This window comes from Pongo abelii, chromosome 6 (genome assembly GCF_028885655.2).
Source record: "Pongo abelii isolate AG06213 chromosome 6, NHGRI_mPonAbe1-v2.0_pri, whole genome shotgun sequence".
NCBI classification, from domain to species: Eukaryota; Metazoa; Chordata; class Mammalia; order Primates; family Hominidae; genus Pongo; species Pongo abelii.
Genome location: NC_071991.2, coordinates 61,701,106 through 61,718,341, shown reverse-complemented (window position 1 = coordinate 61,718,341; position 17,236 = coordinate 61,701,106). Strand labels below are relative to the sequence as shown.

The following is a 17,236-nucleotide window of genomic DNA, read 5'->3' as shown; positions in this document are numbered from 1 at the left end:
TATAATATAAAATACAATTATTTTGTTTTTAAAGATTTTTTCCCATGTTTCTTTCGAGTAAATTCAAAAACTTGAAAGTTAAACTGAGCCGGGCACAGTGACTCATGCCTGTAATCCCAGCACTTTGGGAGGCTGAGGCAGGTGGATCACAAGGTCAGGAGATCAAGACCAGCCTGGCCAATATGGTGATACCCCGTCTCTACTAAAAATACAAAAATCAGCTGGGTGTGGTGGCACGCACCTGTAGTCCCAGCTACTTGGGAGGCTGAGGCAGGAGAATTGCTTGAACCTGGGAAGCAGAGGTTGCAGTGAGCCATGTTCATGCCACTACACTCCAGCCTGGGCAACAGAGCGAGACTCCATCTCCAAAAAAAAAAAAAAAGAAAGTTAAACTGAAGACTGTTAAAGTTGTTTTATAAAAATCAGCTATCTGTGGATTAAAACATGGTCCTTTTCTAACTTTTCCATGAAAGCTTGGAATATAACCTATTAAAAGCTAACTGACAGCCAGGCGCGGTGGCTCACGCCTGTAATCCCAACACTTTGGGAGGCCGAGGCAGTCGGATCGCCTGAGGTCAGGAGTTCGAGACCAGCCTGGCCAACATGTTGAAACCCCATCTCGCCCTCCCCCTCAAGCTGTTTTTCTAGCGTGTTGCCCTTTTTCAACCACATTTGTGTTTCAGGTGTAGAGAGGAGAGTGAACAGGGAGCGGGGCTTTTGTCTGTTGGTCTCCCTGGACTGAAGAGAGGGAGAATAGAAGCCCAAGACTAAGATTCTCAAAATGGTTTATTACCCAAAACTCTTTGTCTGGGTCAGTCAAGAACCATTTCCAAACAAGGACATGGAGGGAAGGCTTCCTAAGGGAAGACTTCCTGTCCCAAAGGAAGTGAACCACAAGAAGAACGATGAGACAAACGCTGCCTCCTTGACTCCACTGGGCAGCAGTGAACTCCGCTCCCCAAGAATCAGTTACCTCCACTTTTTTTAATCATAACACCTCCATTTGTATTACATACGGTGTATGGGTATTGATGAGGTCATGGTACCATATATGGGATTTTTTTCCTGTGTAAATCATCAAGTATAAGAGGAAACTATGGGACTCTGAGCCTTGCTTTAGAGAATTTACAGTGGACAAATAGGTATCATCAAACCAGTTTTTAATCATTCTGACCCAAGTGAAAATGCTCAGAATTTCACACTGTGAATCCACGTTTACAGCCCTTACAGGTGGGCCTTCAGGCCTGGTTCGCTACAACAATGTCTTCCACAACTCAAACTCCCACCGCGTTCTCACAACCGGTCCACTCCTGCCTTTTCACTCACACAGCTCCCGACTGCTTCTTGCAGAGGCTGAGAGTTCCCCCTTTTTTTTCGTTTAGATGTAACAAACCTAGTAGTTTATGTTCATCAATTGTCTGTATATCTCTATATTTTATCCATGTACTCTTTTGATGTATAGAAGTAGTTTGAAACTCATTGTTTCCTTGTGGTAAGTGACCGAGATGCTGCCACAGGACCTGAGACACTGATGAATGGTGCTATTTTGGACTTTCAACATGCTCCTTGGCGAGGTAGCTCTGATGGGGTTATTTTTTATTGCCATGTTCTAAGAAGGTGTTGGTACTCTGTTTACCTGAATGTTGTTCTCTAGACTGGATTGACTTGTTTTCCTTGTGTCTTCAGTGTGGCTTTCTTCCTCAGTGTTGTGGGTTAAGCGAATGCTACCAGAGTGTGAGAGACGATTGTCTCGTTGGCTGGCACTCACGGACATGCAGTCACGGCAGCGGGAGAAATCACAAAACTGTAATTTACTTACCAAATCTCTTCCTTTCTATAGCCTCCCCTGCCTGACTTAGAGAAAGAAAAGCAATAATTTTACAGGCATTTTGAGGTGTCTCTTTGGGTTCTTTCTGTTTGAAAGGATATTTGTGGAAAAAAAGAGCAAAACCTTTTTAAATAAATTCCCCCTGAAAAAAACTCAAAACACTGGCATCTGAGTAGGAATATGAAAATGACACCTTTTCCAAATATTACATTGGAAAACAATGTCTTTACAAAATCATAATACTTTTTTAAAAGGCAGAGCATTCTTTTTTTGGCAATTTTAAGCAAGGTGTAGATTTACATTTTTGTCCTTGCTCCCAACGAAATGGATAAACAGAAAATACCATCTACTCATGGAATATTGTGTTATCCAGTCTGAAAGCCCACCTTAATTTTTATCTAACTGTCTTTTAGCTCTTCTTTTGATAGGGCAGGCCTTGTTCTGAACTGTTTCACTTCTGACTGTTAAACACCGACGACGCATGCACTGCACTTTTTCGTTTTCTTCTTGCTCCCCCATTGGCCTGAGTTTCTTGTGCATTCCTCCTCTCCCTCCTTTGTTAGAATAGGTATATCAGCTGTGTAAATAGAGCAAGAAAACAGTATTCTGCATCTGTGGCATTTATGTAGAGTTGCAGTTGTGTACTGCTGAAAATGCAGGCTTTTGTAACAGTGTGATCTTTACTCATGCACTCATGAAAAGTACCCAATGTATTTTAGCTATTTTAGTAGTATTTGTTCAATAAATATGCAAACTGTAAGGTTAAAAAAAAAAAAAAAGAACTCCGTCTCTACTGAAAATACAAAAATTAGCTGGGCGTGGTGGCACGCACCTGTAGTCCCAGCTACTTAGGAGGCTGAGGCAGGAGAATTGCTTGAACCTGGGAAGCGGAGGTTGCAGTGAGCCGAGATCACACCACTGCAAAAAGCTCATAAAACAAGTTTTGCTGATTTTTTTAAAAAAAATCTTACAGGTAATGTAAGGACATTGGAGATTTTGATTGTATATGTATGTAGCTGATTAGAGGTTGGGTATTCAAACAAATTCATTTTGAAAACAATACATTTGAAGAAAATTGCCACTTTGGCATTATCAAAGTGATTCTGCAATGTAAAATGAAGTAATAGACTCCGGATTTTGAATCCTGCTATGGACATACCGATATAAATATGCAAATATAGTCTTGTTTTCAAAAGCCAGGCTAGAGTGCATGTTAAGTCAAGAAATCAGACTCTGTGACGTAAAGGGAAGTCAAAGTGTTTAAAGCACTTGTAACTGGAAAAGAACGCATAACTGGAAGGTATCTTGCGGTTACATCTACTATAGTAAATAGTACATCCATTATAGTAAATAGTAGGTTACAATTTCGCTAAAATACAATTTTGGTAGTTAAGATTTTATCTTTGGAAGTGTATGCTTTTAGCACTTTTTATTTAATAAAAAGAGAGATTGAGGCAATGTGTGTTACAGCCTAGTACTAGAAGACTCAAAGTGGGAAGATACAATATTTAGCCCTTTTGTTTGTTTGTTTCTGAGACAGAGCGTCCCTCCATAGCCCATGCTGGGATGCAGTGACTTGAACACAGCTCACTGCAGCCTTGAACTACTTGACTTAATCAATCCTCCCACTTCAGCCTCCTGAGTAGCTGGGACTACAAGGCACGCACCACCATGCCCAGCTAACCTTTTTTTTTTTTTTTTTTAATACAGTGTCTCATTATATTGCTCAGGCTGGTCTTGAACTCCTAAGCTCAAACGATCCTCTTGCCTCAGCCTCCCAAAGTGCTGGGATTACAGGTGTGAGTCACTACACCTGGCCCTATTTATATATATTCCAAATTCTTAGATACTTTGGATAAGGAAATTTGGTGTTTGTTTTCTGTTTAATAACTAGGGGATTGTACATTCTCTTTTACATGACTTTCAATTGAACTTGTTTCATAAAGATGTTTCTATAATTTGAAGGCGCAGGTGCGGTGGCTCACACCGGTAATCCCAACACTTTGGGAGGCTGAGGCAGGCGGATCGCGAGGTCAGGAGATCGAGATCATCCTGGCTAACACAGGTGAAACCCCGTCTCTACTAAAAATATAAAAAATTAGCCAGGCATAGTGGTGGGCGCCTGTGGTCCCAGCTACTCCAGAGGCTGAGGCAGGAGAATGGCGTGAACCCAGTAGGCGGAGCTTGCAGTGAGCTGAGATCGCGCCACTGCACTCCAGCCTGGGCGACAGAGTGAGACTCTGTCTCCAAAAATATATATAATGATAATAATAATTTGAAGACTAGACAGATTATTAGGGATCTACTAGATACCCATTTTACCTTTGAGGCCAAAGAAGGTCAATGCAGGCAGACACACAGCTAGTTTGGTGGCAGGACCAAGATGTGTTTATCACCGAAGGACATCATAGAACAACGCAAGGGAGAAGTAGTAATAGTATGTTTTTCCTATTTTTGGTGACAAGAAAACAGACCCAAGGTGAGGTTTACCCAGACACAAAATCATTACCTTTTTAAATAAAACGCCTACATTTATGCTTATCAGGGGTTCTGCATGTTATGGAAAGCTTAAGGTTGAAAGTCTTGATGGTGGAGGAGACCTTGAAAAAAATCACCTGCTTCACCTCAGTAACTTCAGTCAGGATCTCATTTAAACTGTTGCAAACAGGTAAAATCAGTTCACTAAAAGGCTGCTAGGGAAGAAATCCCATGATTTATTTAGCCCGTGATCTCTCCTGTCTCTCACAAGCTTGATTCAAGGCCCAGCTATATCAGAATCGCTAGGTGACGAGGAATCTGCTTTCTTTTTTTTTCTTAGACAAGATCTCACTATGTTTCCAGGCTGGTCTCAAACTCCTGGCCTCGGGTAGTCCTCCTGCCTTGGCCTCCCAAAGTGCTGGAATTACAGTCCTGAGCCTCCGTGCCTGGCCAAGAAATCTGCTTTAACAGTCATCTCACACATTCCTAGTGGTAAGGTAAATTCTTCCTTATATCAAACTTGAAAAATGTTATGCTCTGGTTTTCTCCAAATTACCAATTGACAGGGTTGAATTTTATTTTATTTTTGCTTCAGTGAAATATCGGAGGCTGGGCGTGGTGCCTCATGCCTGTAGTCCCAGCATTTTGAGAGGCCAAGACAGGAGGATCACTAGAGCTCAGGAGTTGGAGACCAGCCTGGCCAACATGGTGAAACCCCATCTCTACCAAAGTACAAAAATTAGCTGGGCATGGTGCTGCGCATCTGTAGTCCCAGCTACTCAGGAGGCTGAGGTAGGAGGATCGCGTGAGCCCGGGAGTTTGAGGCTGCAGTGAGCTGAGATTGAGCCACTGTGCTCCAGCCTGGCGGACAGAGCAAGACCCTGTCTCAAAAAAAAAAAAGGAAAAAGGGCACATGTCATCAGGACTTCCTGGGGCTGGGACTTCACAGGCAGCAGGCATCCTTAAATTTCAAAAATGTATTTTAAAAAAGGGGGAAAAAAGAAAAATACCAGGGGGTGGAGGGACTGTGTATTACTATTTAATATTTCTTACCTAAGTTCACATGAAGCACAAGGGTCTGATTCTAACAGAAGGAAATCTTTTATGAAAATGTATTGTTGGCCGGGCACGGTGGCCCACGCCTGTAATCCCAGCACTTTGGGAGGCCAAGGCGGGCGGATCACCTGAGGTCAGGAGTTCAAGACCAGCCTGGCCACAACGGGTGAAACCCCGTCTCTACTAACAGTACAAAAATTAGCCGGGCGTCGTGGCAGGCGCCTGTAATCCCAGCTACTCAGGAGGCTGAGGCAGGAGAATCGCTTGAACCCAGGAGGCGGGGATTGCAGTGAGCTGAGATGGTGCCACTGCACTCCAGCCTGGATGACAAGAGCAAGACTCCGTTTCAAAAAAAAAAAAAGAAAGAAAGAAAATGTATTGTTTTACTTGGATTGTTGAGACAAATTTCTTATATTTGTCCAGGATGTCGGCTTGTGTTAATGACTGGCATTAATAAGGGATTCCTTTACAGGGGATAGTTTTTTCTTTTCTTTCCTTTTCTTTTTTTTTCTGCTTTCCCCACAAACTATTACTTGGGACTCCCCCAACTCCTATCTCCTAAGGAGTTGAAGAACCACTGAGGGAATTGCAAGCCCAAGCTCTCACCCCTAACTAGATACATGAACTGAAAAGTAAGATGGTCACAGTCCTTGGCTGTGCCTTTGAATTAGAAGCTGCTTTTCAATAACTTCATTTACCTGTCAATCAGTTTGTCTTCCTTCCTAAACTGTGGATGCTGCCCTGGTGCCTGTTTTGTGTGTGCGTAGCTGATGTTGCTGTGGCCCCGGGTCAGTTTTCTTCACCTCCCGGGCCTTTGTTTCCACAGCTGTAAAAAGAGTTAAACTACTTCTACCACCCTTTATCTTTTTCATCCCATGAGAGCACTGAGTAGTTTTCAACAGGTATTTGTGGAATTTAGTTTTCAACAGGTATTTGTGGAATTTAGTTTTCAGAAAAAGGACTAAGACTGGGAATATCGATAAAATGATTGGACCAGTTTAGAAAGTTCTATAAAATGCGAGAGAGAAAGGGATGATTGCTTGACACTGGAAAATAATGCAGGGAGGGATATTTTGTGTCCATATAACCAGGATCAGAGACAGAGAGAAGGAAAGAAAAATTTATTCAAATAACACAGCTAGGTAACAGTTTGTGGGGAAAGCAGAAAAAAAATCTATTCCCTTTACAGGAATCCCTTACTGGCCGGGCGCAGTGGCTCACGCCTCTAATCTCAGCACTTTGGGAGGCTGAGGTGGATGGATCATTTGAGGTGAGGAGTTTGAGACCAGCTTGGCCAACATGGCAAAACTTTGTCTCTAATAAAACAAAAAAAGAAAAAAAAGAAAAAAAAATACAAAAATTGGCCAGGAGTGGCCGGGCACGGTGGCTCACGCCTATGATCCCAGCACTTTGGGAGGCCAAGGAGGGCAAATCACGAGGTCAGGAGATCGAGACAAGCCTGGCTAACATGGTGAAACCCCATCTCTACTAAAAATACAAAAAATTAGCCGGGTGTGGTGGCGGACGCCTGTAGTCCCACCTACTCGGGAGGCTGAGGCAGGAGAATGGTATGAACCCGGGAGGTGGAGCTGGCAGTGAGCCGAGATCACGCCACTGCCCTCTAGCCTGGGCGACAGAGCGAGACTCCATCTCAAAAAAAAAAAAAAAATTAGCCCGACATGGTAGTGAGCGCCTGTAATCCCAGCTAATTGGGAGGCTGAGGCAGGAGAATCTCTTGAACCCAGGAGACAGAGGTTGCAGTGAGCCAAGACTGGGGCCACTGCACTCCAGCCTGGGTGACAGAGCGAGACTCTGTCTAAAAAAAAAAAAATGGCCAGGCATGGTGACTCACGCCTATAATCCCAGCACTTTGGGAGGCCGAGGCGGACAGATCACTTGAGGTTGGGAGCTCAAGACCAGCCTGGCCAACATGGCAAAACCTCATCTCTACTAAAATACAAAAAGTTAGCTGGGTGTGGTGGTGCGCACCTGTAATCCCAGGTACTTGGGAGGCTGAGGCAGGAGAATCACTTGAACCCGGGAGGTGGAGGCTGCAGTGAGCTGAGATTGTGCCACTGTACTCCAGCCTGGCAACACAGAGGTTGCAATGAACCGACACGGTGCCACTGCACTCCAGCCTGGGTGACAGAGTGAGACTCTCTCAAAAAAAAAGAAAAGAAAATATCATTTACTCCTCTGATTTCAAATTTTTTTTTTTGAGATGGAGTCTTGCTCTGTTGCCCAGGCTGGAGTGCAGTGGAGCAATCTTGGCTCACTGCAACTTCCATCTCCTGAGTTCAAGGGATTCTCCTGCCTCTGCGTCCCAAGTAGCTGGGACTACAGGCGCATGCCACCACGCCCGGCTTATTTGTGTATTTTTAGTAGGCGGTGGGGGGGAGGTTTCACTATGTTGGCCAGGCTGGTCTCGATCTCCTGACCTCATGATCTTCCCGCCTCGGCCTCCCAAAGTGCTGGGATTACAGGCATAAGCCCTACGCCCAACCTAGATTTCAGAATTTTAAAGTGTGAATTTGATATAGCACTTTGTTTATTGCAAAATATTTATCATTTAAAAAGATTTTCACACTTGTCTCTTCTATTGGAGTCTAAACTGATTAGCAAGGTCTGATTTATCTTTGTATATAAGTAAACTACAAGAAGGCAGAGTTTTTTTGGTTTATGTTGTTCACTGCCACTTTCCCAATACCTTAAATTGTACTTGGCCCATAGTAAATACTCAGTAAATATTTGTCGAATGAATGTATGATACTGTCTAACATCCAGCCTTCCATGCTGCAAGTCGTCAGTACACATTGTTGAGCATACAAATGTTGGAGTTTTTTTGTGCAAATACATTCTCCACCCCACCCCTTAAAAGGCATATGGTGACCTCGTTTGAAACAACAGCAACAACAAAAACCCAGTTAACTTTGGGATTGAGAATATAGACCAATTTTTCAGAACTAAAATATCTTGAAGCTTTATGGTTTCAGTTATCTAAGGGTGATGAAAAGCTTGGTCATAATTCAGTATCAGTACATCCATGTCAGATACAGCATTATGAACTTTTATTACTTCATATATGGACTACCCTTTAAGAAATAATAGAGGCCTGGCACAGTGGCTCACGCCTGTAATCCCAGCACTTTGGGAGGCCGAGGCGGGTGGATCACCTGAGGTCAGGAGTTCGAGACCAGCCTGGCCAACATGGCAAAACCCTGTCTCTACTAAAAATACAAAACTTAGCCAGGTGTGGTGGTGGGTGCCTGTAATCTCAGCTACGTGGGAGGCTGAGGCAGGGAGAATTCCTTGAACTCGGGAGTCGCAGGTTGCAGTGAGCCAAGATTGTGCCGCTGCACTCCAGTCTGGGTGACAGATGGAGGCTCTGTCTCAAAAAAAAAAAAAAAAAAAAAAAAAAGAAATAATAATAGCAGAACTTTATTTAAAGGAGATTTTGAGGCTTACTATGGATGATTATTTTCACTTTTGGCAACATATACTGAGTTAAGGCTGGGCGCCGTGCCTCACGCCTATAATCCCAGCACGGTGAGAGACCGAGGCAGGCAAATCATCTGAGGTCAGGAGTTTGAGACCAGCCTGGCCAATACGGTGAAACTCTGTCTCTACTAAAAATACAAAAATTAGCTGGGTGTGGTGGCACAAACCTGTAATCCCAGCTACTTGGGAGTCTGAGACAAGAGAATCCCTTCAACCCAGGAGGCGGAAATTGAGCCGAGATCATGCTATTGCACTGTAGCCTGGGTGACAGAGTGAGACTCCGTCTCAAAAAATATATATATATTTATATACATGTAATATGCATATATTTATATACACGTAATATGTATATATTTATATGTGTATTTATATACATATACATATTAACACAAATATATGTATATACATATACATATTAACACAAATATATGTATATACATATATGTATGTTATACATATTATATATACATATACGTATATGTATATTTATTATACATATTATGTATATACATATTATTAACATGTGGTTTTTACGATGTCCTATTTGAAGAGAAGAAATGGCAAAATTGGCCTGAAAAAAAAACAATCTGTAATCTAAACTCCTTGAACAGTAATTCTCAGGTTGAAAAGTAGAGTTCGGCTGGGCGCCGTGGCTCCTGTAATCCCAGCACTTTGGGAGGCCGAGGTGGGTGGATCACCTGAGGTCAGGAGTTCCAGGCCAGCCTGACCAACATTGGAGAAACCCCGTCTCTACTAAAAATACAAAATTAGCTGGGCATGGTGGCGTGCGCCTGTAATCCCAGCTACTCGGGAGGCTGAGGCAGGAGAATCACTTGAACCCAGGAGGCGGAGGTTGCCGTGAGCTGAGATCATGCCATTGCACTCCAGGCCGGGCAACAAGAACAAAACTCCCTCTTTTTTTTTTTTTTTTTTTTTTTTTTGGAGACGGAGTCTCACTCTGGCCCCCAGGCTGGAGTGCAGTGGCACGATCTCGGCTCACTGCAAGCTCTGCCTCCCGGGTTCACGCCATTCTCCTGCCTCAGCCTGCCCAGTAGCTGGGACTACAGGCGCCCGCTACCACATTCTGCTAATTTTTTTGTATTTTTAGTACAGATGGGGTTTCACTGCGTTAGCCAGGTTGGTCTCAATCTCCTGACCTCGTGATCCGCCTGCCTCGGCCTCCCAAAGTGCCGGTGCCGGGATTACAGGCGTGATCTCATTTAATTATTAAATGAAATTCTAGGAAGTTACAGTAAATTTATTTCACCTTCTATTTTAAAAGAGCTATAATTCCAGATAGCAAAATATATGTTTTGGTTATTATGGGATACTTTTGTTTGTTTGTTTTTAGATGGGGGCTGGCTGTGTTGCCCAGGCTGCCCTCAAATTCCTGGGCTCAAGCAATCCTTCCACTTCAGCCTCCTGAGTAGCTGGGATTACAGAGACACACCACCACATCAGGCTGGGATCCTTCATTCTTACATTTATTTCATGATGGGTTACATGAAATAGTTAACACTATTCAAAATGTAGTGAAATGTCATAAGGTTTCATTGTGTTGTTAGCTAATTAGCTAACAACAACAAAAGATTTATATAATCCCTAGATTGTAAAAATTGTGACTATAGCATATATATTTTTCTGTAAAGACACGAATGTGCTGCTTCTCCGAGAAAACACCAAATGGCGGACGACGCCAGTGCAGCGGGCGGGGGCGGGCGAGCGCGGGCGGGCGGGGTGGTGTGGGCGCCGGAGGCCCCGGGGGCCCTGGGAAGGGGAACCGATGTGACTTCCGCTGAGGGTTTCGGCAGTGGCATCCGGGTCCGGGGTCACGGCTGTGGATGGGTCCGGGGTCACGGCCGTGGATGGGGCCGGGGCCGGGGCCGGGGTCACGGCCGTGGATGGGGCAGGGGCCAAGACCGCGGAGTTCGCAGAGGCAAGGCCGAGGATAAGGAGCGGATGCCCGTCACCAAGCTGGGCGGCCTGGCCAAGGACATGAAGATCAAGTCCCTGGAGGAGATTTATCTCTTCTCCCTGCCCATCAAGGAATCTGAGATTATTGACTTTTTCCTGGGGGCCTCTCTCAAGGACGAGGTTTTGAAGATTATGCTGGTGCGGAAGCAGACCCGCGCGGGCCAGCACACCAGGTTCAATGCGTTTGTTGCCATCAGGGACTACAATGGCCACGTTGGTCGGGTTGAAGTGCTCCAAGGAGGTGGCCGCCGCCATCCGCGGGGCCATCATCCTGACCAAGCTCTCCATTGTCACCGTGCGCAGAGGCTACTGGGGGAACAAGATCGGCAAGCTCCACACCGTCCCTTGCAAGGTGACAGGCCGCTGCGGCTCTGTGCTGGTGCGCCTCATCCCCGCACCCAGGGGCACTGGCATCGTCTCAGCGCCTGTGCCCAAGAAGCTGCTCATGATGGCTGGTGTCTATGACTGCTACACCTCAGCCAGGGGCTGCACTGCCACCCCGAGCAACTTCGCCAAGGCCACCTTGGATGCTGTCTCTAAGATCTACAGCTACCTGATCCCCTGAAGGACCTCTGGAAGGAGACTGTATTCACCAAGTCTCCCTATCAGGAATTCACTGACCACCTCGCCAAGACCCACACCAGAGTCGCCGTGCAGAGGACCCAGGCTCCAGCTGTGACTACAACATAGGGTTTTTATACAAGAAAAATAAAGTGAATTAAGCCTGTTACTGTCAAAAAAAAAAAAAAAAAAAAGACATGAATGTTCTGGGTATGATTCGAACTGGATTTGTTTCAAGCCTACAAGTCTCTCTGATAAGTGTCATCAAAAAACACTGGGTGAAATAATGTTTACTTACTTATTTATTCAACACATATTTATACCCCAAAGGGAGTCTTGTGGAGGATAGAGATGGATGTATACTGTGGGTCCTTGCCTGCCCCTTGAGAGGCAGCCTATAAATGCGATTCATGTTATTCTTAAAAGTGTGGAAAAGTACCCAAACTGCTCTTAGCTTTCTTCCTCCTCCTCCTCCTCCTTCCTCTTCCTCCTCCTCCTCCTACTTCTTCCCCTCCCTCCCTGGCTCCCTCCCTCCCTCTCTCCCTCCCTCCCTCCCTTCCTTCCTGGCTAATCAAGTGAAGCAGTGGGAGTGGAGGAGGAACAAAGAAATCTATAACTGGTTGTGATCAATTAGTTGTAAACACCACTGCACTCAGACCGGCCCTTAGTTTTCTTTAATGTCTCATTTTAAAGCTTTTGTTTAGGAATGTATCTAAATGTTTTTTTTTTTTTCTTTTTGAGACAGAGTCTTGCTCTTGTCACCCAGGCTGGAGTGCAGTGGCACGATCTCGGCTCACTGCAGCCTCTGCCTCCCGGGTTCAAGCGATTCTCCTGCCTCAGCCTCCAGAGTACTTGGGATTGTAGGCGCCTGCCACCAAACTTGGCTAATTTTTGTATTTTTAGTAGAGATGGGGTTTCTCCATGTTGGCCAGGCTAGTCTTGAACTCCTGACCTCAGGTGGTCCGCCCACTTCGGCCTCCCAAAATGTTGAGATTACAGGCATCAGCCACCATGCCCAGCCAGGAACACCTTTTAGAATCTGATGGGACCACTTAACTTTCCTTAGAAAAAATACACACAAGGCCGGGGGCAGTGGTTCACGCCTGTAATCCCAGCACTTTGGGAGGCTGAGGCGGGTGGATCACTTGGGATCAGGAGCTTGAGACCAGCCTGGCCAACATGGAGAAACTCCATCTGTACTAAAAATACAAAAATTAGCCAGGTGTGGTGGCAGGCGCCCACAATCCCAGGTACTCTGGAGGCTGAGGCAGGAGAATCGCTTGAACCTGGGAGGCAGAGGTTGCAGTGAGCCGAGATCGTGCCACTGCACTCTAGCCTAGACAACAAAGTGAGACCCTGTCTCAAAAAAGAAAGGAAAAAAAAAAAACCACAAATGCAAGCACATCAAGTTCTGAATATATGTTCAAAGGGTTATGATCTCTCTTAAAGTTTATCCACTACCTCCTAGCCATGGACCCTAGGTTAAAACCCATTTCCTTAAACTAGGTACTCTAAAGAATATCTTATTTTAGAGGGATACAATCATTAGATAGAAAGTTGGATTAGACAATTTTAAGACATTACTCAACCTAGAGATAGCTACATTACTAAAAAGAAAAAAAAGCAGAAAGATTGACTATGTTTTTTTTGTTTTGTTTTGTTTGTTTTTGAGACAGAGTCTTGCTCTGTTGCCCAGCCTGGAGTGCAGTGATGTGATCTCAGCTCACCTCAACCTCTGCCTCCTGGGTTCACGCAGTTCTTCTGCCTCAGCCACCGTGAGTAGCTGGGATTACAGGGGCGTACCACCATGCCTGGCTAATTTGTTTGTTGTAGAGATGGGTTTCACCATGTTGGCCAGGCTGGTCTCAAACTCCTGACCTCAGGTGTTTCACCCGCCTTGGCCTCCCAGAGTGCTGGGATTTCAGGCATAAACCACCGCACCCAGCCCAGTAAATAACTTTTAGCAATCTTCCCACACCTTAAAATTAACTCTAATTGCATTTTACTGTGGAAATTTTAGAGCGTTTTCTAAATCTCTCTATAGACTAAAGGCCATAGAACAAAAATTGTTTCACTAAAGGCCATAGAACGAAAATTGTTTCACTAAAGGCCGTAGAATGAAAATTGTTTCACTAAATAAAATTTTGGTTATGGCCAGGTGCGGTGGCTCACTCCTATAATCCCAGCACTTTGGGAGTCCGAGGCGGACGGATCACAAGGTCAGGAGTTCAAGACCAGCCTGGCCAATATGGTGAAACCCTGTCTCTACTAAAAATACAACAGTTAGCCGGGCGTGGTGGTGGGCGCCTGTAGTCCCAGCTACTGGGGAGGCTGAGGCAGGAGAATCACTTGAACCTGGGAGGCAGAGATTGCAGTGAGCTGAGATCATGCCACTACACTCCAGCCTGGGTGACAGAGCAAGACTCCATCTCAAAAAATAGTAAATAAATAAAAATAAAAATTTGGTTAGCACTTTGTTTTCTCATGACACACGTCTGTCATCTAAAAGTACAGTAGGCTGGGTGCAGTGGCTCACACCTATAATCCTAACACTCTGGGAGGCCAAAACGGGAGGATGGCTTGAAATCAGGACCAGTCTGGGCGACACAGAAAGACCCCGTCACTACAAAAAATTGAACAATTAGCTGAGAGTGGTGGCAGCACCTGTAGGCCCAGCAACTCCGAAGGCTGAAGAAGGGGGATGGATTGAGCCCAGGAGTTAGAGGCTGCAGTGTTTTGTTTTGTTTTTGTTTTGAGACGGGATCTTGCTCTGTCACCCAGGCTGGAGTGCAATGGCACCATCTCGGCTCACTGCAGCATCCAACTCCTGGGTTCAAGCAATTCTCCCACCTCAGCCTCCCGAGTAGCTGGGATTACAGAGGTGCACTACCATGCCCGGCTAACTTTTGTATTTTTAGTAGAAACAGGGTTTCACCATGTTGGCCAGGCTGGTCTCAAACTCCTGACCTCAGGTGATCCACCCACCTCGGCCTCCCAAAGTGCTTGCATTACAGGTGTGAGCCACCATGCTCGGCCGAGGCTGCAGTGTTATGATCACACCACTGCATGCCAGCCTGGGCAACAGCGCGAGACCTTGTCTCCCAATAAATAAATAAAGTAGAGTAAGCCTTAGTTTACGGAGGGCTTAATTTAGTTAACTTTTACTTAAAATAGAATTTAACATTCTTTTTTTACACCAATTCAGTCTGTCTTGAAAGTCAATTCATAGAATTGACTTAAATATACTTGGTACTAAAGAAGTTCTAAGAATAACTTATATGGAAAGATTTCTGCTTTGTAGCTGTCAAAGTAGATTACAAATTAATGTATCCTTTATTGGACTTGTGCTACAGAAAAAAATGATGTAAACCCTGTGTACATTTAATCAAAACATTACAATATTACTCTCAGAGTGGTGGATTTTTTGTGTTCAAAGGAAGATTTCGTTTTAAAAAAAGTCAATTTTATGTGTATTAACTAAACCTCAATAAATCTGATTTTAAAGAGGCGCAAAGCTGGGTCCAGTGGCTCATGCCTGTAATCTCAGCACTTTGGAAGGCCAAGGCAGATGCATCACTTGAGTCCAGGAGTTTGAGACCAGCCTGGGCAACGTGGCGAAACCCTGACTCTACAAAAAATATACGAAAATGAGCTGGGCATGGTGGCACACGTCTATAGTCCCAGCTACTTGGGAGACTGAGGCAGGAGGATCAATTAAGCCTGAGAAGTGAAGGCTGCAGTGGGCAGAGATCCCACCACTATACTCCAGCCTGGGCAGAGAAAGACACAGTGTCAAAAAAAGAAAAAAAGGAGGGGGATAGCCAGGCGCAGTGGCTCACGCCTGTAATCCCAGGACTTTGGGAGGCCGAGGCCAGTGGATCACCTGAAGTCAGGAGTTCAAGTCAAGCCTGGACAACATGGTGAAACCCCGTCTCTACAAAAATACAAAAATTAGCTGGGCGTGGTGGTGTGTGCCTATAATCCCAGCTACTTGGGAGGCTGAGGCAGGAGAATTGCTTGAACCCAGGAGGCGGAGGCTGCGGTGAGCCAAGATCGCACCACTGCACTCCAGCCTGGGCGACAGAGCAAGTCTCTTCTCAAAAAAAAAAAAAAAAGGGGGGGGGGGAGGGGGATAGAAGAATGGCTAACAAATGATTGTATAATTCCCTACGATTGAAAATGAAATTATTTTTCAAATCATGTTTTAAAAATGGCTGGGTGTGGTGGCTCACGCTTGTAATCCCAGCACTTTGAGAGGCTGAGGCTGAAGGATCACCTAAGTTCAGGAGTTCAAGACCAGCCTGGCCAATATGGTGAAACCCCATCTCTACTAAAAATACAAAAATTAGCCGGACGTGGTGGCATGTGCCTGTAATTCCAGCCACTCAGGAGGCTGAGGTGGGAGAATCACTTGAACCTGGAAGGCAGAGGCTGCAGTCAGCCGAGATTACACCACTGTACTCCAGCCTGGGCAACAGAGCGAGACTCTGTCTCAAAAAAAGAATTTAAAAAGAAAAACCCCAGATCATGGCTTGTATTTAGTTATCATGTCTTTTCAGTCTCCTTTAATCTGAAATATTCCTGTCTTTAACTTTTATAATATTGAAATTTTTTAAGCTCCCAAGTCAGTTATTTTATAGACTGCTTCTCATTTGGGGGGTATCTGATTTTTTCTGATTATAGCAGTGATTATACTTATTTTTTGTGAAATATCACCAATGTCTTTAGTGCATCAGGAAGCACATGATATCCATTATTCCCATTACTGATGATATTAACTTTAATCACATGGTTTGATATGCCAGGTTTCTCCAGTGTAAAATTACAAAGTTTTTTTGTTTGGTTTTTGTTTTTGTTTTTGTTTTTTTTGGAGATGGAGTCTGGCTCTGTCACCCAGGTTGGAGTGCAGTGGCGCGATCTTGGCTTACTGCAACCCATCTCCCAGGTTCAAGCAATTCTCCTGCCTCAGCCTCCCAAGTAGCTGGGACTACAGGGGCATGCTGCCATGCCTGGCTAATTTTCTTTTTATATTTTTAGTAGAGACAGGGTTTCTCTGTGTTGCCCAGGCTGGTTTCGAACTCCTGAACTCAGGCAATCTGCCTGCCTCAGCCTCTCAAAGTGCTAGGATTACAGGTGTGAGCCACCGCGCCCAGCCCAAAGTTTTTTCTTATTTGTAATAAATAGCTTGTGAAGATATATTTTCAGATTATATAAATTCCTTGTTATTCCTGCATTTTTTTTTTTTTTTTTTTGAGACGGAGTCTCACTCTCGCCCAGGTTGGAGTGCAGTTGCATGATCTTGGCTCACTGCAACCTCTACCTCCCAGGTTCAAGCGATTCTCTTGCCTCAGCCTCCCAAGTAGTTGGGACTATAGGCATCTGCCACCACACCCGGCTAATTTTTTATTTTTAGTAGAGACGGGGTTTCACCATGTTGGCTAGGCTGGTCTTGAACTCCTGACCTCAGGTGATCCACTGGCCTTGGCCTCCCAAAGTGCTGGGATTACAGACATGAGCCACCATGCCCAGCCTATTCCTGAAATATTTATGTACTAGTTTTAGTACCCATCAGAGTCTTGCCTTATCAACTATTATTATCATGGTTGCCAAATAACATATAGTTTTTTTACATTTATATATTAACCCACCTATAATTTGTATTGTAATATTGTATGAGGCAAGAGTCTAAATCTATTTTCTTCCAAATAGCCATATACTATCCTTTATTGATCTATCATTTTCCCATAAAAATAAAATGCTACCTTTATCATTTAAGTATGTACGTTTTCTTTCCTTTTTTGAGACAGGGTCTCATTCTGTCAGCTAGGCTGGAGTGCAGTG

At 44.6% G+C, this 17,236-nt stretch overlaps 1 protein-coding gene and 1 pseudogene across 1 annotated transcript; both read left to right on the top strand.

Moving 5' to 3' along the window:
* Positions 1-563: 563 nt before the first annotated feature.
* Positions 564-7,040, top strand: LOC129060361 (neuronal regeneration-related protein-like). Its single transcript, XM_054559394.2, has one exon. The coding sequence runs from the start codon at positions 782-784 to the stop codon at positions 986-988; it is 207 nt and encodes a 68-aa protein (XP_054415369.1). The 5' UTR covers positions 564-781; the 3' UTR covers positions 989-7,040.
* A 2,792-nt stretch (positions 7,041-9,832) lies between these two features.
* On the top strand, positions 9,833-12,118 carry LOC100447692 (small ribosomal subunit protein uS5-like; annotated as a pseudogene).
* The last annotated feature ends 5,118 nt before the right edge of the window (positions 12,119-17,236 follow it).

Coding starts and splice junctions, on each gene's coding strand:
- LOC129060361 (XM_054559394.2), top strand. CDS start 782: ATGGTTTATTACCCAAAACTCTTTGTCTGGGTCAGTCAAGAACCATTT.